Source organism: Callospermophilus lateralis, chromosome 3, assembly GCF_048772815.1.
Source record: "Callospermophilus lateralis isolate mCalLat2 chromosome 3, mCalLat2.hap1, whole genome shotgun sequence".
Classification (NCBI taxonomy): Eukaryota; Metazoa; Chordata; class Mammalia; order Rodentia; family Sciuridae; genus Callospermophilus; species Callospermophilus lateralis.
This window is the reverse complement of record NC_135307.1, coordinates 185,725,238-185,751,572: the sequence shown is the minus strand read 5'-3', so window position 1 is coordinate 185,751,572 and position 26,335 is coordinate 185,725,238. Positions and strand designations below refer to the sequence as shown.

General features: G+C 44.3%; 1 protein-coding gene across 1 annotated transcript in view; it reads left to right on the top strand.

Moving 5' to 3' along the window:
* Positions 1–26,335, top strand: part of Vapb (VAMP associated protein B and C) — a 44,760-nt gene that overhangs the window by 10,943 nt on the left and 7,482 nt on the right. Inside the window, exons 2-3 of the mRNA XM_076851911.1 lie at positions 11,101–11,253; positions 24,454–24,557. Coding sequence (XP_076708026.1) covers positions 11,101–11,253; positions 24,454–24,557 — 257 coding nt within the window. The remainder of the gene's footprint in view (positions 1–11,100; positions 11,254–24,453; positions 24,558–26,335) is intronic.

Sequence of the window (26,335 nt, the reverse complement as noted above, 5' to 3'; positions counted from 1 at the left end):
CAGGACTCTTACATATGCTATTTCCATCACTAAATGTTAGTTTCTTCTTCCTGTTCACTGCTCCTTCCTGCTTACCTCTGAAATTAAGTATGTGCTTTACCTCTAACACAGTCCACATTATGCCTGTCCCCCTGGATTTCCATACTTGTCACTGTGTATTAGAGTTGACCACTGGGGTTTGCTTTCCTGTTCCCTGTATGGTATCTCATTAATAATACCTTCAGCTCCCCCTTCAGCTCAGTGGACTTACAGTCTCCATCTCCAGGCAGATCTTTGCATCTTGCAGCTGTTTGCCAGCTAGACACCTGGCCTCTCTACCAGTCACAGAAACTCCTTGAAGTCAGCATGGTCCATGTTGCATTGACGATTTACTTATCTCCACTCACCAAGGCTCCTCCTGCACCTTGGAAGTGTCCACTTGGGCAAGCCAGAGATCCTAAGCTCATTTTTCACTCCCCCTTTTCCACACCTCTCCATTTATTGGCTCCCTAAAACTTACAAGTTCATGTTCAAAATTCTTAGACCAGTGTTAGAGCCTTTCAAAATGGGGCTACTCTGCATCTGTGAACTCAGCCCTGTTCCTCTTTTTGGGCCCCCACTACTTTGGGCTCATGGTCTATGACCTCTCACAGGTGCGTCACGCTGTGCCTTCCCCTACTGCCTTGCAGCTTGAGTGTGCTTCCTGTCTGTGGCAGCTCTTCAAACCCCAGGGCCTTCCTCAGTGCTCAGTCCTGGGTACCCTCTCTGTGTTTGGGACTTAATTTCCTTTCCGATGGTGTTCAGTTCAGTGAGAGGTAGTATTGAGCCCCGCAGTTAATGGCTCAGAGTTACCTCTGGGGCCAGAATGCTTGGGTGTGATCTTAGATCTGCCTATTGAAAGTCATGTGACCTTTGATAAGGTGTCTAACCTCTCTATGCCTTTACTTTGAGGTGTGTGAGGAGTATAAAATAAATTAGCACGTGTAAAGCACTTGGAGAGGGCCTGGCACCATTCAATGTTAGCTAATGTCAGTGTGATTTGTGAAGATGCATCATTTCAGCATGCAGTCCCAGAGCCTCTGCTTTGATCAGCTTGGAGACCCTGGGAGAGTATTACTAGCTTCCCAGTGTGTAGCAGGAGTGTCCTGCCCTGTCATCTCTCACCTGAAAGCCTTGCACAGCTCCTGGAGGAGCATCCTCATAACTTCCTGAGAGCCATTGTTACGGATACTTGAGGGGTTGGGGTGAAAAAATACTGAGAAGACCTTTGTGTTTATGAAGCTCATCTTCTAGCAGAGAAGATATGCCACATGAAAATAGAAATAATATATAATTTGTATTAGGTAGTGTGGTAGGTGCTAAATGAAAAGAGCAGGATAAAGGGATTTGGGAGTAAGTTCTGTTTATTTTTTTTGTCTTTTGCACCACAGGGATAGAATGCAGGGCCTTGTACATGCCTGGCAAGTACTCTATTAGAGCTACATCCCTAATTTTTGGGCTGTGTTTTAAATTGGTAACTGGGGACGCCACTTCCCTGAGAAGGTGCAGTTGGAACTGAGACAAAGACCTGTATAAAACACTTACACAAGGGACTGGAGTTGTGGCCAGTGGTAGAGTTCTTGCCTAGCACATGTGAGACACTGGGTTCTATCAGCACCACATAAAAACAAATAAAATAAAGGTATAAAAAATAAAACATCAAGCAATGCAGATGTTTGGGAGAGAGCTTTGCAGACTTGGGAAGGGCAGTGCAAGTCCAGGGCCCTGAGTAGCGATCAATCTGGTGTGCTCAGGGAGCAGCGTGGTCACTGTGCCTGCCCAGGAGCCAGGGATGGGCACACTAGGAGATGGGCTTCACAAGAGGGTGGGCACCTTGCTATCAGCAGACCACCAGAGGGGCTTCAAAATATGTTTCTTCATGGGGAGATGTGGAGGGTTCTGAGCAGGAGTCTGGCAGGTGAGGAGGACAGGCTTCGAGAGCTCTGTGCTGTGGGGTGTGTGGAGGCCTTGTGGCCATGGCAGGGATGTCGGCTGAGAGTGCGGGAGAGACCATGGTGTGGGCAGGACCATGTCAAGCTTGCTCCCGTTCCACGTGTCTTGAAGGTGGCACCCACAGAACTGCCGATGGTTAAGGGAGGGAGAGTAGAAAGCTGGGTAACTGCTTTGGGCCACATTGCTGGTGAATGGCAGCGTCCTGTGCTGAGCTGAGAGACCGTGAGTGTGGGACTCAGCCTGCTCTGTGGCATGATACAGTGAGGTGCAGAGGACGAGTGCAGGGAGAGGTCGGCAGTGGGCAGTTGGGTGTGGAACTCCGAGAGGCCAGGCTGCAGATACCAGGGTGGAAATCATCTTATTGTTGGAACATAGAAAAGGAAGAAATAATTTCTTCCAACTGGAGAGATTAGGTAACCCTTTCCAAAATGGAAGACATTTGAGCAAAACTTTGAAGAATGAGCATCATTTCCAAAGGTAGAGAAAGGGAAATATTTCTCATCCAGGTTTGTAGCCTTACCCCCTGGCCTCTTGTTGAATTTGTTTATAAAGCTGCTGACCTGGTTGATAATCTCTTTTTGCTGGTATAGCCACTTAAATTCTCTATTGAACAGGAAACCAGACCAGATTACACAGTAAGGATAAACCACTTGCTGCTGTTTCTCATTGTTCACAGATTGAAACTTCCAGCTGGACCTGAGAGGTGCAGAATGCTAATGTGATCTCCACGCCTGTGTCCTGGGCTGTGCTGATTTGGGTGTGGGGGGTCTCGTCTCCTGCTCCCACTTCCACTGAAGAGGGCATGCTTTGGAGAAGCTTGTACTGCTGAGGCTGACAGCTGCCCTTGCCCTGCACTGTTAATTTGTAACTCAGTCACAGCTAATGGGGTCCTTTGTTGTCTTTCTCACTGCCCTCTTACCTCAGGCAGATGTCTGTCTCCAGGCTTCCTTCTTTGTGTCAGAAATGAACCATATTTGCTACTTTTGTATTTTGGTAGAATTTTATTTGAAGGAGAATATAGTTTGTCTTTTTGTTTATTTTTGTGAACCCTATAATCACAAATTTTTATCTTTTAACTAGAGAAACATTATAGATAGTTAATGGAATAAAGATTGTGCATTGAAAAAATTCTATTTATTAAATTAAGATCCATTTGGAGCTGTTCTCTGAAACTCACCTGTGAGTAGTCTTCAGCTGTGCACTGTCCTCGAGGTGCCAGACACAGGGTGTCCTTAGCGTCTGCTCTCACATAATGCTCTCAGCCATCTTTCTGTTTAGGAAAATCTTAGTACATTAAAGAACAGCATGTTCAACTTTAGATGAGTGAAGGCTTCTAGACTTCTAAGTTCATAAACTAGCTTTGCCAAAATTGTGGGTGTGGGTTTGTCTTGAATAAATGAGACCACTGCTTTGCTAAACATGTTTTAAATCGTAATGTTCATTTTTACAAATCACGTGAAAATGACCATCATTGTAGGCTCATTAGTTTTTTAGCAGTCCGAGGTCAGAATGTCAGTGTTTCTGTATATACAGGGTAGTCTGGGTGAGAAGATGACTCTTCAGAAGAGTGTTGTCTGGGCCTCACATGAACTACAGATAACTTTCTTTATGAGGGACAATTTTACTACAGAAGTATGCAGATAGTGTGATAAATGCCCACATACAGAGTAACTGAAAGTTAATAAGGTGCTCGCCTTATTTAAAATCTCTCTTTAATGAAACAAGTAAAGCTTTATGAATAATTTAAAGACAGCCTGTGTCTCATATTTGCCCATTCACACTCCTACTTGTCCTTACTCCCAGAGGAGTGTGGTGGGAACCATTTCCCTAATGAAGTGTCGTGGTGTGTGTATCACTTAACATGCCTTCGAGACCCATTGGTTGTTGAAATATGTATCTTGTGCATTCTTCTGCCCTGTCATGTAGTGTTCCTTCAGAAGAATTTAGCACACATGTTTTAGGTAAGAGTTTTTTGTTAATATGGAATCCTGATTACTGATCTGTCATATGAACTGCAGATACCTGTGTTCCTCAGGCTATTCCTCCTAGCTAGCACCCTCTCTTTCAGGGAACTTTCCTGAGTTTGCTCTTTGGCCTTTTGCGGGTTCTTTTCTCTGTTGAATTCTCTCATCACACTAGTGCCTTGCAGTCTGATTCCCCCTGTGTGGGAGGTGGGTGACAGGCTGAATTTTATTTCTGCTCAGAAGGAACTAGGACACTAGCGAACAGAACAGACAGGGCTGGTCTCTTTCAGGACCTTAGATGGCGGCAGCATCATCATTGGGAGTTGTTGGTGCTGGTTTCTCTTGCTGGGATGCTGGGTTTCCCAGCAGCTGGATGTCTCATGAGGACATAAAGAGGGTGCTTCATACCTTTGTTTTACCTATTTATTTTTATGTGATCCTGAGGATCAAACCCAGGGCTTTGCACGTACTAGGCGAGCGCTCTACCACTGAGCCACAACCCCAGCCCTCTCTTAGGGTTCTTTATGTGGGGTTGTTTCAAAATAAGAGCTGTGCAGTTTGACTTTCTGCTGAAGTACTGGAACACAGTATGTGTCATTGGGAATACATTGGTTGCAAAGCATTATTTTTATCTCCAAAGCATTGTGTGAGCTAACCATTTAATCAGGAAAATAGATTTTCTTAAAACCTCAATTTCTCCAGTGTACTTATTCTCTTTTTTTGGAAATGGAGTCTCACTGAGTTGGCCAGACTGACTTTGAACTTGAATTTCTGCCTCAGCTTCCCAAGAGTCTGGGATTACAGGCATGTGCTACCATGCCCAGCTGGTAGCCTTACTCTTAAACTCATGGTTATTTAAGAGTTTACTCTCTTTGATTATCTGTTTGTATGATACCTTTATTTAATTTTTTAGAAAGAGATCAAGTTAAAAAGATATCACTGAATACTTATGATGAAAGCATCATAGATACAAGAGAATATTTTTAATACTTCAGCCTGTTATGAACAGTCCAGTCTTAACATGACTTGAGACTTGAGTGTAGGGAGGGAGGCATACTTACAGTGCAAGCGGCAGCATCAGGAGAGAGGAACCCGCGAGGAAACCTGGCATTAATGCAGCCTGTACCATGGAGTCCCTGCTGCATGTGTTGCCTGCCCTGGGCTTGCTGTCAGGAAAGGAACACACAGAGTCTGTCTTCTGCAGAAGGACATGGGCAGTGATACTGGAGCGTGAGCATCAGGAGGCTAATGTGTGTTCATCTGGAGCCTGGTTGCATGTGCAGGGGGCCTGCGAGAAGAATATAGCCTGGGGTGGTAGACAAGCACATCCTGGTCGTCCCTTCCTTCCATAGTTATGTGTCCTGAAATGTTCCAGGTGCTGATGATCCTCGTGAACAAGAGAGATGGAAAGGTTTGTATTCAAAGTTGCTATTCCAGAAAGAGGAAGAGAAGGAGAAAGGTGGGCTTTGGGGCGCTGCTGGTGAATGGGGAAAGCAGAAAACATCAGGATACTTATAATGAAAATAGACTCCCAAAGGGTGAAGTGTAAAGATCTCTAAAAGTTAAGCAAGATTCACTTGAGGGGGTCTACGTCTCCTATATTAGACACCCACGCACTGGGTGAGGCCGTCACTCTGAAGCTACCAATGCCATTGCTCTGAAGCCATCAGTGCCTTTCTCCTGTCATAGCAAAATCCACCAAAAGTCACAGGCTTTGAGACAGATTATGATTTTTCCAGAAGGTGGTCTTTTTGTTTTTTTAGATATTTATTTTTTAGTTGTAGTTGGACACAATACCTTTATTTATTTAGAGTGAAATATGGTAGCATATTTTTTGGAGGGGTTGTGAAAAGGAGAGAGATTTTGTGTTTGCAAGAATGTAAAGTAATCCAGCTCTTTTTATGCAGAATGGAAAAATCTGCTTTGAAGCTAATAACTTTAAGTTTTATATCTGAAAAGCTGAGAGCTGATAGATTATATGTCAATTTGACATATAACTTATTTGGTAACACACAGTGCAAGTTTCAAATATTTTAGCTATATCAGGAGATCACTTGCAAATGAAGGGTATGTATTGGTAATACCAGAATTTCAGAAAAGGAAGAGAAGCCATCTCCGTGCAGACAGAGCGTTTTTTTTTTTCGTCTTGTTGGTCTATGCATCCACACACACCCACACACTTGTATACATATGTATTTTTCAAAATCTCAATGATACTAAATATCAGAAATGTTGGAGGGCATTACCAAAAGTGAATTTGATATAAAAGGCTAAATACTTCCCCCCCCCCTCTTCTTTTTGAAAAATATTGCTATTTTCTAGAGTGGTTCTCAGTTCATAGCAAATGCAAGTTCCATAAGCCCCCCGCCCCACACATCAGCAGCCTGCTGCACTGTCAGCATCCCACAGCAAATTGGCATGTTTATTAAAATTCTTAGGGAAGACCAGCTTCTCATTTCTTTCTTTCAGAAGGGCCTGGGGGACAGGATGAGGGAGCAGTTCATGCTGTGCTTTGGTTTATCTGACACAAGAGCATGTCCAGGAGCTCAGGTTCCACCAGTTAATGCTGTTTCAGGAGCATCTTTTGCAACCTTATGTAAATTTTCATAGGCAAACAAAAAATAAGGGACATAAGCCTGCTGCACACACCTGTAATCCCAGTGGCTCAGGAGGCTGAGGCAGGAGGATCACAAATTCAAAGCCAGCCTCAGCAACTGTGAGGTGCCAAGCAACTCAGTGAGACCCTGTCTCCAAATAGATACAAAATGTGGTTCAGTGGTGGAGTGCCCAAATTCAATCTCCAGTATATACCCCCCAACACACACACAAAAAAGCCACTTAAAGTTGTTAGAAAAATAAAGTGTTAAAGAGTGTTCCTGCTGGACTTGGTGGCACACGCCTTTAATCCCAGCAGCTCTGGAGGCTGAGGCAGGAAGGTTGCAAGTTCAAAGCCAGCCTCAGCTACTTAGCGAGATACTAACTCAATGAGACCCTGTGTCTCAAAAAAAGAGAGAGTGTTCCTAATGTCTCCCAATTCACGTTGCTATATTTATTTTCCTTCAGTTTCATATTTTAGGTACTTAGGTTCTAGCTTTGCACAGACATCTGAAATAAGGAATAGAATATTAGAAGGAAGAATGATTAAAAGTGTACTGAGGTACTGGAGACAAATCATTTTTTTCATCTCTTAAAAGAACAAATTCTAACTTTTGAAGGAGATTTCATTTGTAAAATTGACTTTGTACTTTATAAGCAATGTTTAAATTCATCGGTGATAAATATGCATGTTTGTATAGTAAAATCCCATTTTTTACATAATGCCTTAATGGAAATGGCAGTTTTATGAAATGAAAGTGACTAGTAAAAATCTGAATGATGTTCATAACCCTTTACATCATTTTTATTGAGGTTTTTTTGTGTTCTAATTCATTAATACAGGGGAAGAGGAGCACACTAACATGGTTTATCTCCTGTAATTACTCAAATTGAATAGAATTTATTTTCAATAAAATTCTTAGAGTAAATTGCCCAGAGTGGGTAGTGGAGGACTGGATGGGTAAACATTTCTTAATTTTTACCCATGGGACTTTGCTGTTTTACCAGTGATGTTGTTTCATTGTGCGTATTTTCAACATAGCTCCCTTTGGATTTTTACAAATAAATGTTTGTGAAAGCCCAAGAACTCCCAGAATTGAGTATTAAGGGGGAATGGGGTGTTTATTTCATCCTGCTTATTATTACAAATATTGTTTCTCTTTTAATAATTTACACTACCTTTTATGTGATTTATATAAGGTGAAACACCATTTAGATTGCTATGTAATAGAGTAATCTGGGGAAATTCCTGCAAACAGCTTAGTGTTTGCAGTTTAATTTGGTTTTTTGCTGTAGAGGACCAGGACGGGGCTGGTGTGTGGGGTGATCAAACACCTACACCCAGGCTTCCCGCCTGGCCTCATGCAAGAGTGGGAGAGACGCTGGAAACAGCTGGAAGCCCGTACACCTCCACACACTCACTACAGTGCACATCTGCTTGGGTTCTTGGCCTTCCAAGCTGAAGGTGCCTGCATGTCCTGGAGGAAGACTGTTATCTAAGCTTTGAGGCCTCATAGGTGTTTGGGTCACAGACTGCCACAAATTCCTTCCCCCTGCATCACATCTGAATGTCCGTCCTTTGCGGGTGTCACTTCATGTAGACACACTGTTTTCTCTCCAGTACTGTGGGTCTGCTTCAGCTAGAGCTGTGTTGTGCAGAATTGTGACTAGAGTTGTTTTTTTTTTTTTTTTTCATGTGTGGGGCAGTGAATATGTTGCAAGGTGGTTTGTTTGACCTCGTCTAGGTTTGCAGACCTAGCTTTCTTTGACCCTGGAGAGTCAGAGCTGTGTTTAACTATTCTTTTTTTAGCCTATGCTTGCTGAAGTGATTACCACCTTAAGCAAACAGACTTGGTGGGGGATCAGACTTTCTCCATCTTCCTTGTAGGTCAGACCTCAGCACTGGAGGGTGGAATAGGGTAGAGGCTCAGGAGAGCTGCTGCCTCCATAATCCCCTGGACACTGTCTCAGCACCAGGTGTCCTGTTTCTCCATGGTTGCCAAGAGCTTGCTACTAGGGTGTAGCATCGTCAGCATCTGGCTCTCTCTCACTGTAGTTGAAAAGCCCGTAGGCCACAGGGTACCTGCCTCCTGTGTTCTGAGTGTAGAGGGAGGGTTATTTGTGATAGAATTGGTAGCTAAGATGAAATATTGAAGACTGCTTTTCCCCACATCTGGATACAGCTAGGCCTCCTGACCCTTTAGGAAGCCTTTTCCCATGACTTCCAGCTGAGTCCGGAGGGCCAGAGGCAAATTAAGCAGATGAAGAGGTAAACAAGGTGAGAAATTCTTCTGGGTATTTAGTCCTTGAAGGTGATGTTGCCCACAGAATGAGAATAACTTTTAGTGTAAGTAATCACCAACAATAGATGAGCCAATAGTATGGCCAATCCATTGTGATTCTCCATATACATTTGTACAATCACCACACTCTGCAAAAACCACAGGCTAACTAGGGAAGGAGGCCAAACACACGACCCCAGGACTGTGTTGATGGTGCAGGCACAGAGGGACTGGTGGGAGCGGTACACGTGCTACATCAGATATGGCTCCTTCCCTAGGAGACACCTGGAGTTCACCAGTACACGTGTGTCAGAAGAGTTGCGGCCTGGCTGTTACTGTGACGTGGAAGAAGGATGGTCACCTGAAGCCAAGAGGGAAAGTTGTATCATCCGTGCAGACCTGTGGAGCGAGTGCCCCATGGGGTGGATAGAGGTCGTTTGAATAAAGGTGGCTGAGGTGTGTGTGGATGTGTGCTTAGCAGATTTCTGTGCAGCCAGGATCAGGGTGCAGTTTTCTGTGTTCACTTAGGGTTTCTTGAAGAAAAAATTATGCATAAGCAAATGTGAAAATCATTTTATGCTCAGATTGTCTTCCTAATATGCTCATCAATCACATTTGGACAAATTTGTGTTTTCTTGTTGCAGAACTGGCTGTAGTTTATTTGGTGTTGGATTTGAGTTCCTTTTCCTTTCTTCCTGTCTACCATTACTGATTTCTTAATTTGTTTTTAAGTTAAGTCCATATAATATAGATTTTTTTATACTATGGACACCTGTAGAGGAAACCAGGCTGAGATTTTAATTTTGCTAGAGTCAATCCATGGGTAGTTTCCTTCTTAGTGGGAAAAAAAAAAATCAATCTCTCTATCTCCATCCCTCTCTCATCCCTCTCTCTGTCATGTATCCATCTTGCCATCTGTCCATCCATCTCTTCATCCATCCATCCATCCCTCCCCTCTCTCCATCTGTCCATGTCTTTATATGTTCATCCTTCTTTTCTCAAGACTTCTCCTTGATGGTGGGCACAGTGTTGGGGACACAGAAATAAGTAAAGTATAACCTTTGTCCCTCAAGTGCTTAGAAACATTTTCCAAGTACAAATGTGAGTGTCTTTGTTGGGTCTCCTCAGGTAGGGACAGATGAGCCTTTGTGTATTTCTGTGTATTCACAGGAGTACATGCCCCTCTTCCCCATGCCTTGTGTTTTTGTCACTGTAAAGGCAGGGTGCAGGGCCTGCCTAGGGAAAGGTAGGACTGTGTTCAAAGGTTGTGAACTTGATGGGCACCTGGCATTCAGCTCTGCCACCTGACTCCTAAGTAAGCCCTGTGATCAGATGTCTGCTGTGGATTGGGGGGTGAAAACCAGCAGCCTTCAGAGTAATATGAATCATGTGATCTCATACTTGCTCCTCCCCACCGCATACACATGTGGTATATGTGCTGTCTGAGCACAGATGATGTGGCGAGATCTCCCAGATGGTTGTATCCATTACCTCAGGGGATAAAAGAGTGCTTATTAATTTCTCTTTATACATCTTATTGTTTGGTTTGTTTTAAGAAGCATATTTTAGTTTTTTAATTAAAAAAGCTAATAAAGTAGGAAATGAATAAATAATAGTAATAAAAAATATCCTCAGGGCATGGAGCTCTGTTTCATTCTTCCATTCGCCAGGGCAGTCAACACCAAGTGTGCAGTTTCAGGTGTGGGCTGCCCTGAAGGGCTCTAACTTCTCAGTGAGCCCTGTGAGGTTGGAACTTTTCTAGCAGCAACACTAGATTGTTAAGGGCTTCTGCGTTCACCCACATTAACTCCCAAATCTGTCTTGTGTCTGCTGCTCTTGGAACTGCTCTTGAGGACATCTGAGAGCCACGGGTAGTCTTGACATGCTCCCTTGTTATTGAGGAAATGAGTATTTAGCTCAGTTGAGAAGGGGCCTTGTATTCAGCCATCAAATTTCCCATCCTGTGTACCCCTAACTAGTGTGGAAATTTGGACAGCAACTTGCCTTCCTGAGCCTATTTTCTCGTCTCAAGCAGCAGTAGTCATGATGTTGTGAGTTTCAGTGAGATGCTGGACGTCAGAATCCTGGTGAAGTCATAAGAATTGCGGTGGACCAGCTATCAGGCTCTACCTGACCCTTGCTCAGCTGTCCAGCCACTGATGTGTTAGCGAGAGTTTTGCACCTTGGGTCCTCTTTTAACATATTCCATACCCACCCTACCGTAAACTAGTCTGTTTGATAAACTTTGCTCACAAGCTTCCCAATCAGTGTCTGTCTTACTCCAACAGGTCCCTTCACCGATGTCGTCACCACCAACTTAAAGCTTGGCAACCCAACAGACCGAAATGTGTGTTTTAAAGTGAAGACCACCGCACCTCGTAGGTACTGCGTGAGGCCCAACAGCGGGATCATTGATGCAGGGGCCTCAGTCAATGTATCTGGTAAGTCCCAAGACTGAAGGCCTGGAAGACCCTGGAGCCAGTGGGCTTTCCGAAAGTGTGGGTTCACAGGGGAGCACTGTAGGAGGATAGGCTGCTCTCCACCTTCCCCAGCCCTCTGCCCTGATTAAAGAGCTTGGTGGTCCCTATCACCTTTTGTTTTTCCATAATTAATTCCTCTTTGTTTTAATGCTTGCAGCCTTTGCGCCTCAATAGTTAGAGCAAAATTAAAGTGGTAACTTTAGACTTGACTTCAGAATGAGTTTGGCTTTCACTGCCTTGAAATTAAATCTGCCCTTTGGCAATAAATAAAAAAGGGCTAAACAAACTTAATTTTACTTTGTGGGAGAAAGCTAAATGGAGTTATTTTCTTATTTAAGCTAAATGATTTCTGACATTAAGCCCATGTCATTTCCAATGATTGGTAACTGCACTTTACTGATTGTGAAAAGCTAAGGGAGATGAGGGCTGAAGAAAATGGAATATGTTCAAGGGTGTAAGTTTTGAGCATGTCTGATCCTTGCTTCTATCTGAGGGTACATATATTTTCCAAAGTCCAGCTTTTGAAAAGATGCTGGTAAAGTCCCCAAATTAAGATTTGAATTTCAGAATTAAGGAGGTATAAGTGATGGTTCAGATCTCCTTTAGAAATGGAATAAAGTTTTAGCTCATTAGAACTTCTGGAGCCAAGAGGGGGAGTGTGTGTTTATCTTCTAAATACCAGGTGACTCAGTGTCACAGAGATTTCTGCATCATTAGAAGCTACCATTTATTTGACGCAAGTACCTGTCTGTCTTTTTCCATGATAGATTTGATTGTGGTACATTTGGCTATTCATTTGACACCTAAAAGAAAATGATTCACCTCTTTGGAAAGATATAAGGTGTTTCATTATCTGATCGTTTCTGCAAACTCTTATTCCCTGCATCTGCCATGATGACGTCCAACACCAGCTTCCCCGTGGACTTCTCTTGGAGCCTGCGGACCTGCTCTGCATTCTGGAAGCAGAGTCTTGTGCAGGTCAGGATGGTGGAAGGCAGTGTTGGTTGAGGCCCTCTGTGCTGGACCTGCTTGTATTCTATCTCATATTGTCTCTTATCTGCCCTGAGAGGGGGGCTCTGTTACCACTGTTTTACCAAGAAGAGGACTCTTGGTCGGGGGTTCATGTCGTGGAAAGTGATAGAACCAAGGTGTGGCCCACTCTGCACGAAGTGATAGAACCAAGGTGTGGCCCACTCTGCACCGCAGCGTGCTAGAGAAGGGGAGCAGCTTGGGGGCTGGCATCTCTGGGTCCCCTGGCTCTGTGTGGCTCAATTTTTTTCTGTTGAAATCAATGATGATAGAAATCTTTTTTTCTTCTTTTAACCCCCCCAATTTTCTCATGTATAATGAATTTGAGCAAGGTTGTCTGTAGACGAAAATTATCAATTTCCAAAGTAAATGTGGGGGAAGCAGTATAGTTTTCTGAATAAACTTAACTCAGTGGATAATGTACAGTGTAGATGTGCTTTTTGGTATCAATATAAATGTGTGTATCTCAGAAGTATTCATCTTTCCCCATAAGAGGAATTTTTTTAAAAAAGTAATAACTCCCTCTGAGCATTTATTTTAATTTATTATTCACTACTTCAGGATGGCAAAGATCTGTGGTTGTGGCCTTTTCTTTGTGGATGAGAAAGTTGGGTACAGGTCATCTGGGGTCCTCATCTGGTAAGGCGTAGAGCTGTTGTTTGAATGAGGGTCTTGGCTCCTGGTGGTACTGTGCTGCCTCATGGAGTTCAGGTGGCCATGCTTACAAATGAGTCTAAAGTGGATTGTATTTCTGGGGAAAAAAAACAGTTGTATGATGAAGTGCCCGTGTATGTGCAAGCCTTCCCCAGCTGAGACCAAGGTATATTTGCAGGTGAGAAAGGGCTCCTTTGTTTTTATTCAATATTTACTTCAGTGTTGAAGGGAACCTGAATTGAGCCAGAGTTATTGCATTTCCAGGGCTGCCTCGCCACTTGGGAAGGTTGGCCCCATAGACTGCAGCTTCAGGTGCTGAGGGCCACCAATCACTTATTGTACATGCATATCTTGGGATAAAAAGCCCTGTCCTTGTCCAGGGGTCTGCTTGAAGTGCAGCTACCTTAGGACATTGGTGTGTCAGAGTTACCAGGTTCCTTTGGGAGAGGGAATATACCCAGAAGAAGGAAGCATCAGTGGACAGGCAGTATAATTACACAAAGGTCAGCCTTCCCTCCTCCCCTGGGCACACATGGCCATATGTGGCTTAACATGTTGTGCTCAGAGCTCTTGGTACTGAGCAGGAGGCTCTGCTTTGCTCCTCAGCAGTCAGTTGACCTGTGCCCAGCTTGCTAGCCCCTGTGGGCTCTGGTTTTCTTATCGTCACATGGAGAGTAGAGTCCACTTCCCAGAAAATTGTAGATACTGCAATCACTGGAAGCATGGTACCCGAGTGTAATTGCATAGCTTCAACAGAAACTGGCTATTTTGTTAAAGATGTATTGGATAATATTTGAATTACCTTTTTGAATCCCATTTTATTAATTTCTCAATTTATGTGCCTTTCTTAATGTTCAGAATAAATTAATATGTTTTCTTCTTTCTGTAATATGCATTTGTTTTGTAATGAAAAGCCACTAGTAAATTTTCAAATATAATTTATAAAAGGTGCTCATCAAATCAACTTAAAATACTAGCAGCATTGCCTGGCTTACCACACAGAATGTCACAGCATGCCTGAAAAGGATGCCACTAGTGCATTGCTCCCATTTCTGAAAGCCCGGGGGATGTGCTAGCTCTTAGAAAGGGCTGTAAATCATTCTTTTAAAGAAAGAAGGAGGAAGGGAAGAAAGGAAAGAAGGAAGGTGAAGAGGAGGGGAGGATGGTGGCAAGGATACCTGCCCAGGGAGGGACCTGGCTAGAGAGGCTGCAGCTTCTGGAAGGCACACAGATGTGCTGTGACAGGTGGAGCCAGGTGTCCTTTAGCTGTGCTCTTGGAAGGTCTTCTTACCTTTCAGATACCCAAGGGACCTTCCACTGTGTTTTAAAAGTTCAGGCTCCAACCTATTGTTTTCTTCAGTTCATTGCAAGTCACTTACTTACTGGGTCCTTGAAAAAAATCTCCCTTTTAATAAACACAGGTGGTAGAGTGACAGTTGGACAGAGTGGGACCTGCCCTTCTTTTGTGGACTTGGGCAAAAGCACATCTCTCTGAATTGTGTTCTTCTCTTTGCTCGTGTCTCATTTCTCCTGTATCCCCTTCTGGGATTTGTGCCTGTGGTATGATGGTATGATGCAGGCCCTCTCTATTGCACTACTGGTCCAGAACGCCCTGGTTTGGGCCCTTGCTCCTGGACTTGCATCATCCACTGGAGCTGGCTTTGAATTATTCAAATCTGGACTTCAGCAAAATAGGCACACTCAAATGGAGATTGCAGGAGAGGAGATTGGATCCCCACTCCCCTAGACTTCAGCTGCAAGGAAAATAGAACTTTTTGAATTAATGAATTGTGTGAGGCAGTGGGGGGCCTCCCTGTTTGTTCTAGCTTTTCAAAATTAAGTCTGTTTCTGAACTGTATGGTGGGAAAATGTTTTTAAGGTAGATAATTTCTGAAGATGACTTTGTGGTAAGCTGTTAGTGGATTTTCTTTTTTAATACTGCAGTTTAATAATGAGGGGGGTTTCCATTAATATTCCAAACCATGTTTGCCAGCGGGTACAGCAGGTGAAGTGGTAAAATCATGGGCCCATCACAAATGCTTATGCTTCCTGTAATATGATAGTAAGTTTAATATTTTTATAACCTTCACTGAATTCTAATTTCACTAAAGTAGCAAGCACGCTTCCATTTGCAGTTCAATTATGCACATTGCTTGCCTGTGTACCAAGCAAATTAGAAATGCAAAATATCTGTATGTCGGGGGGCACTGAAAAGAGTCATTAGAGATACCAATATTTAGGTGCAGATACACTTTACTAAGTGTACCCTGGGAATTGAAAGTGTATTAAAGACAGACAAACACGAATCTCTCAGTGTCAGGCTCTGTATTTTCAGTGAGAATCCAGAGAATTAAGAGTAGTGTTCATTCTTGACATACAGCCATACAGCCTTTTCAGCACTCTTCTCAATCACATTTAAAGCATAAAATTCTTCCAATAAAATCCTGCAAAGAGAATGTATATCAGCAACTCTTCTTGGGTGGAAACATTGGTCAATTAATGTAATTGGGTACTACAACAATTAATAATTAGTCCTGTCAAGATTCTGCTGATTCAGTTTAATGGAGCTGTTTGGTGGCCCTGGACCAGCCAGCTCAGGGTCGCAGCTTTCAAGTGATCAGTACCAGAGTAAAAGTGTGTGAGTCTGCAGACAAAGAGCCAGGCACACTCAGCTACCTGGTGTGGACTGCAGAGCTGCTGGGCTGCGGCTTCCTCAAGGCAGCGTTCCTCTTGTTTGAGCGTATGCTCTGGACGTCTTATAAAGCACAACCTTTTTATAAATGGTTTTCATGAACCAGGCTTATTATTCTCAGATAGGAACGACTCACATTCACACTTAAAAGATGTCTTTAATCTTTTTCTCCAGATTAGATTCTGGCTTTAAAAAAATAAAGAAAGAAACAAAGAAAATTGCCAACAAAAATTCAGTTTAATTGATACTTTTAAAGATTCTCCGTTTAGCTGGGTGCAGTGGTGCACGCCTCTAATCCCAGCAACTTGGGAGGCTACAGCAGGAGGATTGCAAGCTCAAAGCTAGCCTCAACAACTTAGCGAGGCCCTAAGCAATTTAATGAGACCCTGTCTCAAAATTTAAAAATAAAATAAAAAGGGCTGGGGGTATAACTCATTGGTAAAGTGCCCCTAGATTCAACCCCTGTTACCAGAGAGAGAGAGAGAGAGAGATTGAGATTTTCAAAGTTTACTGTAATATTTAGGCTTCTTTAATGGGTATGGCACAGTTTATTTTTTATACTTTGAAAGATGATGATCAGGAGGACTGCAAGGGCATGAGGGCTCTCCTTTAGCTGAAGGGACCTTCATCTCCCAAGGTGGCTGAGAAGCACAGAATCTGTGGATTCACTGAGCAGTCAGGAGTGACACTTCTACCAGGTCCTCCCAGGCTGGCACCTTTGAGCCACAGCCTCAAGCATTGTCCTGTGGGCTCTTACTTGGATCCACTGCTCCTCCTGTGCAGCTCCCAGTTCATCACAGAAGGAAGGGAAAGGGCTGCATTGACAGACAGCTGTGAAAGTCCGGAGCAGAGGGGGAAGGACTGCCAGAGAGCCTGGGGAGGGCGAGCTCAGAAAGTGCCCGGAAGTGCCTAAGCCTCCACAGCACACTTCCTCCCAGCTTAGCTGGTCAGTCCCAAGAGACATGGCTTCTAAGTCTATTAATGTGTCTACTAGTGTGCAGTGAGGGTTCATAGTAACAACAGAAGAGTGACCAGAAAGAGACTATGCTGTATTCCATTGTTAAGCCTTGGGAGATGGGAAAGTGTGTTGGAAAAGATTTATGTTAAGAAAGGTAGTTATAAAAATAAGCAAGTGAGCCACGTTGTTGGCGTCTATATCGAATCTGCCTCATCTTCTGTTGATCCTGGGCAAAAGATGAGGGCATCTGTACTGATTTCTGCACAAATAAATGAATCAGACTTTGAGGAGCTTATTAAGACAGTCTTCATAAATCGAAAAATCCTATAAAAGAACACAAGACAATTCAGTGTTAACTTATTTCTAAGTAGGTAAAATTAATTATTGGTTGAGAGACCTATAGTTCCATGCATGGGTCCCTGATTAGTCAGGGAACTGGAATGGGGCTAGGATTTCACTGTTTGGAGAACCCGAGAGGAATAATGAACTGGCTTATGTAAGGGTTCGTGGTCTAACAAAACGTCAAGCTTTTTTGCTTGGGCAGGAGTGATGTCACCTCACTGTACAACCCTGGTCTTCAGCTGGTTGGGAGCTCTGCTTGGTGTTTGTCTTTCATTAGTTTAAAAAAAAGGAGTGGTGACTGCATTATGACACCACAAATGCAGCTTGGTACAGGTGGGCTTTTGATGTGCGTGTGAGTGAGGGAGCCAGTGAGAGGACACAGGGACAATAAGACCACAGCCACGTGTGGCCACATGGAGGAGAGTGGCTCTGGATAGATCAGACAGCTGAGGCAGGGTTCCTCTCTGAGCTGCCCCAAAAGATTTCTGGAGGGAGTATGATTCAGGAGTGCTTTGAATGTGGGAAAGGGAGAAGGTTCATCTCATGGCCCCTGAGAAAACGTGCAGATGGACCTGAATGTGAGTTCTCGGAACATCCATACCCACTGGGGAGAAAAAGCAAACATGTCAGAGTGAGCCAGGACTCTCCTAGTGACTTCAGAGCTCACAGCAAGGACCCACATGTGGGGCTTTCAGCAGGGGCTGGAGCTTCAGGAAACAGAGCAAGTTGGGTTTTCCAGGGACTGGCCTTGGGCAGCTCCCGAGAAGTGCACATTCCTGGTCCGAGGCCAGCCCTGCCGACACAGAAACTCTGCAGATGAGGTGGCAGTTTGTGTTTCAGCAAGGTCTGCAGGTGGTTCTGATACATGCCAAAATTGGGGAACCTCTCCTCACAGGGCTGTGTTAGCAGAATAAGTCCCAAAAGATGTGATGTATTAGGATTTAGTAGGGTTAAGTAGCATGAAAAGGGACATGCCAGGTAGGGCCACATGATGAAGATGACTTTGGGGATGTCAGGAGAATTTCACCAGGTTTAGGAATAAGGGAGTTGGTGTGCACTATTTGGACCTGAAGGATGGCCTGTTGTTTGGAAATACCAGAGATCCGAGGAATAGGATATGAAGAACTGAACTGATTGTCTTCCATTCGGGAGATAGGTTTTGTTAGAGGAGGGTTCAATCTGAGGAATTACTGATATGAGCAGGGTGCTGGGGGAGGTTACATTTCTGGGAGTAATAGGGCCATACAGAGTGCTTGGACGGGAAAGAAATGGGATGGTTGGAGGAGACACTGGGGCGGGGGGAATCTGGAGGTGGGTCACTGGGGCCTGGGCTGACTGGGCATATAGGACATGGAGAAGACATGTCCATGGCAGGATTCTGCGATGAAGTGTATGCCATCTTACTTGTTGGGCTTTGTTCACTTGTTCTATTACCTTATGAAGCAGGTGGAGATGCCCTGACTTTCTTGGGTTCTGAAAGCTGCTTTTGTGCTGCATTTAATCAAGTCATCATTCCTCTGAGGGAGTATGTGTTTAAGTAGCATATATTCTCATTTCTTCTCTTTTGTAGAAGTCTGATCTTGCTGATCTAATGTTTCATGACCCCAGAGTTCCTTTCTTAGCAGGAGCTCACTTCGCAGTCTGTAATGTCACAGATGTGGTATCCCAGAGCGTTAATGTAGGCAAGTAGTATCAGCAGATACATTTTAAAAGAAGGATAGATGGTTCATTTAAGAGGGTTTTATCATCAGTGTCTCTGGTATTCAAGTGAAATAAATTAAGTTAATGGGAAGCTCTTTTATAGCCTGTCATAGAAAAAAGTATATAATTTCTGTCACAATTTGCATGTATGGAGCTGAAAGAACAAACGATTAACAACATTTATCTGTCATGGTCTCATGGAGTTTCAGCTAACAGGGTAGAGCAAATTGAACTTGACACGACATGATAGCGGTGAGAAAGACAAACTTTCTGATGAGTTAGGACTGTGTTTAAGCAGTGTGTGGAGGATGAGGTGCCGAGGATCTGCAGACTGTCCACTGTCTGGGTAACTACTCTGGCTTGTCAGCTTGAGAGCCCTCAAGCGAAGGAGAACCAGTGGGTGGCAGACAGCTCCTCCACTTGCAGCACTGTGGAGCAGGGGCTGAGTGCCCACCTATACCAAGATCTTCCAGGAAGTTCATGCTGAGGCCCTCCTAGGCTCTTGTTCCCTGCTGAAACATATCCACTCACCCGCTTTTCCAGGGCATTCAGGTATTAGGTTTGTTCTCAAAGTGTCTGCCTGTGCTTGAGAAGGGCAGTTGGACATGCTTCCTTAGGCCCCTGCAGTGCTCTCTGGGGTGGTGGCCATCTCCTGTTCCCTGCTCTGTGCCTTGGCACTCCTCTTTGACAGCTCAACCCTTCGAGAGGTTCTTCCATTTCTATGCTCTGGTGACCTGGCAGGGGGGACAGGAAGCCTGGAGTGTGCTATGTCTAAAGGTAGTGCATGCTTGGCTGAAGGAGCACAGGGGTCCCCAGGCCCCTGCGTGAGAGGCTGTGTTCAGATTTGGTTTAGGTCGAGCTGCTATCTCTTCTAAGTCACAAGTTCTCCCAGGAGGGGCCACAAAGCCATCAGTGACTTCATGCGAGTTGCTCAGCATTGCTTTCTTCCTAAAGGGGCCCGTGAGGTAGCTTGGTGTAGAGTAATGGTGCTCAAATGTTCTGGTCTCAGAATCCCCTTCCACTCATGAATATTGAAGACCCAGGGGTTTTTTGTTTGGGTTTGTATCAATATCTGTCTTTAGAAATTAAATTCAGAAATTTAACAATTATTAATTTTGTCAACAGTAACTTTTTTTCTTTTTTTGGTGCTGGGAATTAAACCCAGGGCCACATCCCAGCCCTTTTTATTTTTTGAGACAGGCTTTCTAAGTTGCTGAGGCTGGTTTCAAACTTGCCATCCTCTTGAGTCAGCCTCCTGAGTCACTGAGATTGTTTCAGGTGTGCTCCACTGCACCTGGCTGAAATAACATTTTTAATGAAATAAAAATATTTAAAAAAATATGGCCTAGGGGCTAGGGTTGTGGCTCAGCAGTAGAGCGCTTGCCTAGCATGTGCGGGGCCCTGGGTTCGATCATCAGCACCACAAATAAATAAATACATAAAGAAAGGAAGGAAGGAAGGAAAGTGTTGTGTCCAACTACAACTAAAAAATAAGTATTTAAAAAAGTATATATGGCCTAGTCCTTGACCTTGTCAACTGTCTTGACTGGGCAGTTCACAGTTCATGTAGCAAACAGATTGTGTGACTGTAGTCCTTTTCTCTCCACCCTGCCACCCTGCCCCCCACCCCAGCCCTTTTTTTTTTTTTTCATCTTGGAAACAGGGACTTGGAAGAGCCAAGTAGCACTTTCTTTATTTTTTATTTTGGTATTAGGAATTGAACCTAGAGGCACTTAACCTCTGAGCCATATCCCCAACCCAACCCTTTGTTTTTATTTGTGTTTTGTGTTGAGACAAGATCTTGCTAAGTTGCTGATGATGGCTTTGAACTTGGAATCCTCCTGCTTCAGCCTCACGAGCTGCTGGGAAAGTGGCATTTTCTTACATGTAAGAAAATGTTATGATGTGGACTCTGAAGCCATGTTTGTGAGCTTTTTGAATTTTGCTTCACTGAAATGTGTTGGTCTGTCTTACACTTTGGATTTTGTAATATCACTTGTGGATTGTTTGAAAAATATTGAATGTGAGGTTATACAGATCTTCCAAATGTTGACATCATTTGTTATGCTGTATCAAAAAAAAATCATATTCATCATTATTACCACCAATCTCATCAGAAGAGTCTTATTTTTTCTGCAACTCTGGATGGAACCCAGGGCACTTGCTGGTCAAGTGCTGTGATACTGAGCTGGCCAATAAGAGTCTTTTAAGTGTTGGATGAACTGGGTGCTCTTGGTGGCAGATTTAAATTTTCCATGATTATAATTTTTGCTTGAAAGCCTGAGTTTTGTTATTGGGAACAATAACTGTAAGTCTTTCTTGAAGTGGCAGGCTTACTTAGTTCATTTTCAATAGTGTATATGCCACACACCAGGGTTGGAATGACCAGTTTGTCTGTTGGTTGCTCCTTCACGTAAGAATGTTCCATGGGGAAACACCAGGTCTAGTTCCAGCCCCAAGAGCTGCCTGGGTACATTGCTCACAGCAGCCTTTGGACTTAGGGGACAGCAGAAATATCATTTTATCATAAAGTGGGCCAAAAAGGTCAGGCACAGTGGTACACAATTATAATCCCAGCTACTTGGGAGGCTAAGGCAGGAGTATCACAAAATTCAAGGCCAGCTTGGGCAACTTAGCAACAGCCTGTCTCAAAATAAAATTTAAATGAGAGGTTGGGGATGTACCTCAGTGGTAGAGCACTGATCTAACATGTTTGAGGCCCTAGGTTTGATTCCCAGCATCACAGAAAAATGGGGAAAGGGCTAAAAAGATTTGTTTTCAAGGTTGAAATTTAGTAAAATTAGTACTTTCCTTACTTCATCAAAAACATTGTTAAGTGAACTGGCTTCCTTTACAACTAGAGTGCACAACCAGAGCCCATGGCAACAGCCCGCTTGCCTGCATCGCCACCATGCTTGTGCACCGTGGGTCTAAGTGGCGACATGGGAGAAGGTATGGATGTCCTGGTGTTAGTGTGACCATCGTTTGGACTTCATGGGTCATTTGACTGGGGGTGTGGAGAGCCCTTGGGGTCTGTGGGCTGTACTTTGAGAACTGCTGGGGGAGTTGGACTCTGGAATGGGGCCAGTTGGAGCCGGTCCTGCTGTCCAATGCTCTGCTCATGGAGCCCAGGTGAGGCTGTTCACTCAGGCTTTCTAAGCCTGTGTCTTTTCATCTAGAAAATGCAGACATGGGCTTCTTTGGTGGTTGCTGTGAGGGTCGAGTGGGAGGACTAAGGAGTATGTGCCTTCTTTGGTGGCTTGACACTGGCAGGTGCTGGTCAAGGTCATCTTCCTTCCCTTCCCTCCAGGCGTGAGGTGAAGGCTTTGGGCTGAAGACCACAGAGGTGGTGGAGAGGTGAAAGGGAGTGGCCCTTGGCTGTGGTGAGTCTTGGGTGAACACTCGCTGCCCTCTCACTCCAGTGCCTTAGGGAAGGGGGAGAGTGCACAGGGGCCACAGCGCTTCTATGTTTTTCTAAAAACCCAGGTGTGGTAGTTTGGGTCAACATTCTCTTCTTTTCCACACTGAAAAATACCAGCAAATGATTCTGTCACTGCCCAGTGAGACTGGAGAGTCTTAAATCTCAATTCACCTGAGTACTAAAAGTGAGAGCATATCTTCGCAGTAGTTCGAAGTTCTGTTCCATCTCTGGACAGTGTTTATGGTTGCTACCCAAGAAAGCTCCTGGCACATGTGCAGTGGGTAGAGCTGCTGAGTGGGCAGGGTTCACCTTCCATGTGGCCATTTTGGTGGCGGAAGCAGGGCGTTTAGCTCTCAGAAGAGTCTAGGGCTTCGACCTCCATTCTGGCGTTCATCCCTGCAGTTAAGTCAGGCTCTGGTGTCCAGCAGTATTCGGGTCCATCAGCTGGAAGCTCACACCAGCTCTGCAGTGCTGGACCTCGTCACAGTCCAGGTCAGAGCCGATAGCAGGGCAGACCTGGTGTCCACTGAATCTGCAAGAGCAAGATCCCAAGAAAAGTGGCCTTGTGTTTTTTTTTAGTGATCTTTTTTCCCTCTGCTGGTATCACACTGTTTGGATCGGGTACCCAGACGGAGCATTCTAATCTTGGTAATCTGTAAGGTAGGTAGACTGGGTGTCACATGTACATAGCCTTATGTTAATAAAGGTTTGCTGTCTCACATTTGTTGAACTTTGTCCTGAAGAAGTCGCCCAGCAAGTGCGCTTGTAACTCAAAGTGCTCAGATGGGTGTTGTGACAACAGCGCTGCCCAGGTAACTAGGTACACCTGTATATTTCACACCTTCATGTGATCAAGTTTTCATGGTCTTTCTCTGTTACAAAGATGGAACGGGCTCCGGCATCCCCAAGATGGGTTGGGGGAAATTGCCATTTCTCTTTCCTGCCAGCCATGGTCCCATGAGCACTGCCATGGGGCTGGAGGTGCAGCCTACACCCAGATCCTGTCGGAGTGCCTGGTGGGTGGAAGGGGTGCCAGGCTGCACTTGGAGACAGAGGCCTTGGCTTTTTGCCAGTGTGTGGCTTCCTTGAGACCTTGGGCAGGCCACTTCCCTCTGTGGAGCCCCAGATTCTTTATGTGTATACTGAGGTTAGAGACACCTGTCTTTATCTGCAGCAGGGGTGGCGAGGCCATGGAGAAACCCCTGAGTTGGGGTTCCCAGGCAGGGCACTGATGGGTGCCTAGCAGAAAAGGTGGTGGAAGCCCTGTCAGGGAGGACAGGACTGGCCCAGTCAGGACAAGGCATTGGGTCCTGGTGGTGGTAGAGCATAAGCCCTCAGAACACCCTGCCTGGGCTTGAGTTTGTGTTCTTTTGTTGTGTGACCTTGGGCAAGCCCGTTAACTTTCTGTGGTTCATTTTTTTTTTTTTCATCTGAAAAATAGGCATCAAGATAACACTTCTCTCCCCCTCACAGTAGTACCCACCACTTAAGGATTAAATGAGATGATAATAGATCTTGGAGACAAAGCCCAGTTTCTGGCACATGGAAACCCTCATTCCATGGTAGCTGCTGTGGGCTACAGAAGGTCTCTGCTGCCTGTGAAGTTTTGTTTTGGTGAACTTAAGTAGGTTCGAGATTTAGCCAAAGCCTTGCAGCAGGTCACAGAGTTGAAAGCAGTGTTGGTTTCACAGGGGTAAGGCCCAGTCTACCCTGGGAAATGGGCTAGAGGAAGCCAGTCAGAGTGGGCAGGTGCCTCCCTCCAAGTAGCAGGAGCTCATTCACAGGTTCCTAAGGGAGGGTACCCTAGCTTCTTAGTGACCAAGTGGGATGCTGAGCTGGTATTGTTTTTTCCCTCCTATCTGAACATCTTGCTTATGAGAATTCTCTAGCATTCTGTTGCCAAAATCATGTTTTAAGCATTACCTTGATTAACTGTGCAGGGAATGGGGTGGAGAGAAGCTATAACAGTTCTTTAAATGGCCTTAAACATCTTGGATTATTCTCTTTTAGTTCCTGAAAAGATCATTTGGATATGTTTTCTTGAGCACAAAGGCACACGGTGTTACTGCCCTGCTTTCGTATTCTCTAAGGCTCGTTACAGATGTCTGTGTGGGTTTGCAGGAATGAAAGTCCAGTAGACCAAGACCTGAGTCCTAAGCCCTGTTCCCAGCTCTCTGACTTTGGCAAGTCCCCTAACCTTTCTGAGCCTTAGGGGGACCTGCAAAATGGAGGTGTGGGTCATCTCTTCTTGCTTCCTTGGAAAATGCCTGGGAAACTGCTTTACACCACAGCACAAGTATTAGCATGACAAATGGCACTGGTAACCGAGTTCTGACCCTCCTAATGAAATATTTTCTTTCTCAGTGATGTTACAGCCTTTCGATTATGATCCCAATGAGAAAAGTAAACACAAGTTTATGGTTCAGTCTATGTTTGCTCCAACTGACACTTCTGATATGGAAGCAGTAGTAAGTACTGAATGCTTCTTACTTTTTTCAGTAATAATAACAAAAACCAATTAGGTACAGAACTGTGGGTGCATGCATTTCAAAATGTGTCAAAATTATTTACATGGGAGTTATGTTTTCAAGGAGGTTTGTATTTTGACTACCTTTCTGGTTTTTCTAAAACCAATGAATAATTTTAACGTTTTATGAAGCTCTCTAGAATACTATTCTTTTTCTGACTTTTAAAAACTCAAGTTTGTTTTGGCAGTTCCTTACTCTGATGGCTCATGTAGTAAATAGTTTGGGCTGCTCCCTTTCTTCTTCCCAGGAAAGGGTAATGTCGCTATGGGGAACATGCTTTCCCTTGCCCTCCTTCCTAATCCAGAAGGACACGAGTGGTGGATACTAATGTCCTTTCCCACTTACACTTTCTTTCCTTTTTTTTTTGTCTTGGTTCTCATAAGCATGATTCTTCTTTCAGTTCTTTTGGTTTGTCTGTCTGTTTCCTTGTGGTGCTGGGCCTCAGACTCGAGCCTCATGCATGCTAGACAAGGGTGCTACCACAAGCTGCGTCCCCAGCTTGAGTGTTTCTTTTTTAACCACAGGTCCCTTCATTTTTTCCCCTGAGTAAATATGTTTCGCTATGTGTTGAATTTTGGTAAAATTAGAATGACTTCATTTTTATAAATTAAATAAACAATATTATATTATCGGTTATTTCTGGAAAAGGAGGTTATGATGGAAATTCTCCTCAAAGCAAGCTTTTTACACATGTGAATGAGGTCTGTTATCATCTCATTTAATGAGTCTGAGCACCAGCACTGACTCCCTGGTGCCCAGTGTTTAAAGGAGGGCAGGAGCACCCGCCCATCACTGCCTGTAGCCTGCCAGCCCCAGAGGGAGTGTGTTGGGCTCCCTGCTGTCCTTCTCCCCTCTCCAAATTTTCTCCTGCTGGAGGATTCACGCAGAAGCTGGATTCATGACCCAGTGTCACCACTCAGCCTTTCTTTTAGCCTTGAAAAAGCGTAACTGATCATCTTCATTGATTTTTAACATGAGGGCAGAAAATGAAGGGTAAGTCAGGTACTTTTGAGTTTGAGAGAGAGCAGCAGCAGCAGGCTGTCTTTTTATAAGAACCATCATGAAAGCATTTGCTCTTCCTCTTTTATTCCCTGGAACGTGTTGTGTCACCTCCTATGGCAGATTCAAAATACACAGTATCCACGTGTATTCTGTCTGGCTTTTGCTGAACAACATAGTGAAAAGAGTAGGTGCATGGTCACTCGGGTTTGAAGCTGAGTTCTGCCTTCTGCAGTTCAGTCCCTCTTGAAGTTTTGGTCACCTGCATCATGGGGAGGCAGTCAGCTCATGGCATTACGTGGGCTGGCAAGCCCCATCTGAGGGCCTAGAAGCACCTGGCCCTGAATACCTTGGTGTGTAATGGGCTAGGCTCTGCATGCACGATAAAGGGTCAATTTGTTTCCTAGTGTGATTATTTTATAACATTTAAAAGTTCTCTTACAAAAATTCTTTGTAGGAAAATTTGGAAATACACAGAGAAGCAAAAGCCAGAAGTAGAATGGAGTCGGGTTCCTTCATACTAACCCAACCTGTTCACAAGAGCCACGCCTTTTTCTTTATTTTAAGACATTTTTCTCTTTATTTTGATACATAGAAAGTAAAGACAGTGCATTGGCCACTGACTGTTACCTGGGCTTGCCCTTTATTAGCCTCTTGCCCATCTGCTTCCCTCCTGTCCTTACTTTCCTTTCTGCTGAGCCATTTGCATGCAAGTGCAG